This window comes from Vespa mandarinia, chromosome 8 (assembly GCF_050613455.1).
Source record: "Vespa mandarinia isolate Hongniang chromosome 8, ASM5061345v1, whole genome shotgun sequence".
Lineage (NCBI taxonomy): Eukaryota > Metazoa > Arthropoda > Insecta > Hymenoptera > Vespidae > Vespa > Vespa mandarinia.
Genome location: NC_140817.1, coordinates 5,252,501 through 5,255,000, shown reverse-complemented (window position 1 = coordinate 5,255,000; position 2,500 = coordinate 5,252,501). Strand labels below are relative to the sequence as shown.

The 2,500-nt window shown below is 39.0% G+C and overlaps 1 protein-coding gene across 1 annotated transcript in view; it reads left to right on the top strand.

Moving 5' to 3' along the window:
- LOC146872837 (otoferlin-like) overlaps nt 1–326 on the top strand; it is an 860-nt gene extending 534 nt beyond the window's left edge. The window contains exons 2-3 of the mRNA XM_085659096.1: nt 1–23; nt 146–326. The exon at nt 1–23 is cut by the window's left edge and continues 78 nt beyond it. Coding sequence (XP_085515222.1) covers nt 1–23; nt 146–326 — 204 coding nt within the window. The remainder of the gene's footprint in view (nt 24–145) is intronic.
- Nucleotides 327–2,500: the final 2,174 nt, after the last annotated feature.

The following is a 2,500-nucleotide window of genomic DNA, read 5'->3' as shown; positions in this document are numbered from 1 at the left end:
CCCCAAGAACTTCCGCCGCCTAAGTAAGTCAAAAATATGCCAATGCACGTAATACGTTTCGAGAAAATAAAAAGAAAACGTAATTAATTTCTGTATAATTGTTTTTTTTTTCTCTTTTTTTTTTTTTTTTTTCTCTCTTGTCAAGGCGACCAGACACCTCTTATTCATGGTTTTTCAATCCATGGAAAGCTTTTCGTCACATCGTTTTCCGTTATTACAAATGGAAGATCCTATTATGCATAATATGCATTCTACTTGTGTTCCTAGTTGCAAGCGGATTATATGCTTTCCCGGGATATTTTGTTAAACGTCTTTTGGGAGCATGATTTTCTTAAATGAGTCGTTTAATTAACAACAAACAAACGAACTAACGAACTAACGAATTAAGGAACTAACGATCTGACCAAGTAATACATGACAATGTATTATCAAAAATATTAGATCGTTAGCAACAGTAGATAGAAAAGAATCGAAATTTCGCATAGGACTGTGAATCTATTCGACTCATAGAGACAGGTATTTACAGGGTATGCTATACGAGCTAGGAAAAGGGGCAAACGTGACGTAACGAAGAAATCAATAACTCACGGAGAGAGAAAGAGAGAGAGATAGAGAGAGGAGAGAGAGAGAGAGAGAGAGAGAGAGAGAGAGCTTTTATCGCGAGCCTTCGTTAGGTTCGACTACCGTATTTCCAAGAATTACGATCTATTAGAAATCTATCGTCGATATGTAGACCTTATCCTTTGTGATAAAAAAAGATCATACCTTTATCGTACATAAGTGAGCGTGAAATAGAGAAAATTCTACGATCCTCTTAAGATCCTCATATTTTTCTTTCGCGATAGCATAATATAACTCTTACTTATCGCCATAGGTGCTAATAATTTCAGAGTCCGATTAAAAGTGTCACCGCAAGTCACCGTACTTCCTTTGCGCAGCTTTACCTTATCAAGTATAAGAGAAAGAGAGAGAAAGAGAGAGAGAAAGAGAAAGAGAAAGAGAGAGAGAGAGAGAGAGAGAGAGAGAGAGAGAGAGTTCAGGAAAAGCTGAGAAAGTTTTCGAAAGGCGAAGTTAACGCTCGGTCACTGGCCCATGATCGTAGATACCACGAAAAGATAGAACATGCAAGGCATTAAAAGCGAATATATGTGTAAAATCTATGTGAGATTGTCCTACTGTATGTGTGTATGTGTGTGTGTGTGTGTGTGTGTACGTGTGTATGCATCGGTACCATTGCACGTACCAACGGCGATTTGTTGGATACATTCCCAAACTGCTTACCAGTCTACACGCTCGCGTGACTTTGTTAGAGCCACTCGCGAATAGTGGAACGCGATTGCGACATAGGGGGTAAAAGGGGTTCGAGTGTCGTGTCGAGACATAGGAAATGGGAGAACTAGAAGAAAGACGAAAGTGTGGAAACTATAGGAACTCCCGCCATCTATATAACAGTTTCGCCATCCATTAAAGCTGGCTGCTACTGGTGGTGCTCTACAGGAAAATAAACGAATTGAATTGTCTGGACGACATGTGGGAATCGTTCCCCCATTTTTTCCCTGTCTCCATACTTATCTCCCTCCCTTTCACAATCCCTTTCTCCTTTTTCTTTATTTTCTTTTTCTTTTCCTTCTTGAAGTGACTTGACATCAGTATCGGATGAACCCATTCCTTCTAAAGGGGTTTCTCTTTTCTTTCCGTTTTTGTCTTCTTCTTCTTCCTATTATTTTCTTTTCTTTCCTTTTTTGATTCCCTTCACTTCGATGTAATCACCGTTCAAACGATTTAATTGTTTGGTAAACTAGAAAATTCTTTCGGAACATTTGAGATCGTAACTTCTTTACTTTCCTATCCTTTTTGCAAAAAAAAAAAAAAAAAAAAATAAAAACAAAGAGAAAAAAGAAAGAAAGAAAACCTAAAAGCAAGAAAATAAATATTAGAAGCAAAGATGAGATAGGGAAAAAAAGGAAAAAAAGAAAGGGAAACGTGAGAAATCACTTAGATCGCGTTTAAACAACACGTGTAACCTGTCCCCAAAGGCAAAAGTCCTCTTTTAAAGTTTTAACAATTCGTAGGCCTAAATCTTGTTTAAGAAAGAGATAGACGTGAACTTTTTCTTGACCCAACACATAGGGACAAACGATCATGACGAGGGACAGTACGAGACTTGACATTTCCATTTTTCTTCCGTATATCGTCCTTTCAGGAGCGTTCGTTCATAAATCTTTTCGGCCGGTGTCGAAAGTTCTCGCGATTTCGAATCTATTGGGTACTGTTTGCCAAACAGTTGACTACTACCATTACCCCCTTCCTCGTCCTCCTCCTCCTCCTCCTCCTCCTCCTCCTCCTCCACCACCTCCTCCTCCTTCTTCAAACGTCACTTCTTCTTTTTCTTCCTCTTTTTTTTCCTCTCTCTACCTGCAGCACTCCCTTTGATTTTCTTCACTTTAGAAAATCTTTGTCTCCCTTGTGACTCGGCCAAGCTTTCTACGACACGTACTTT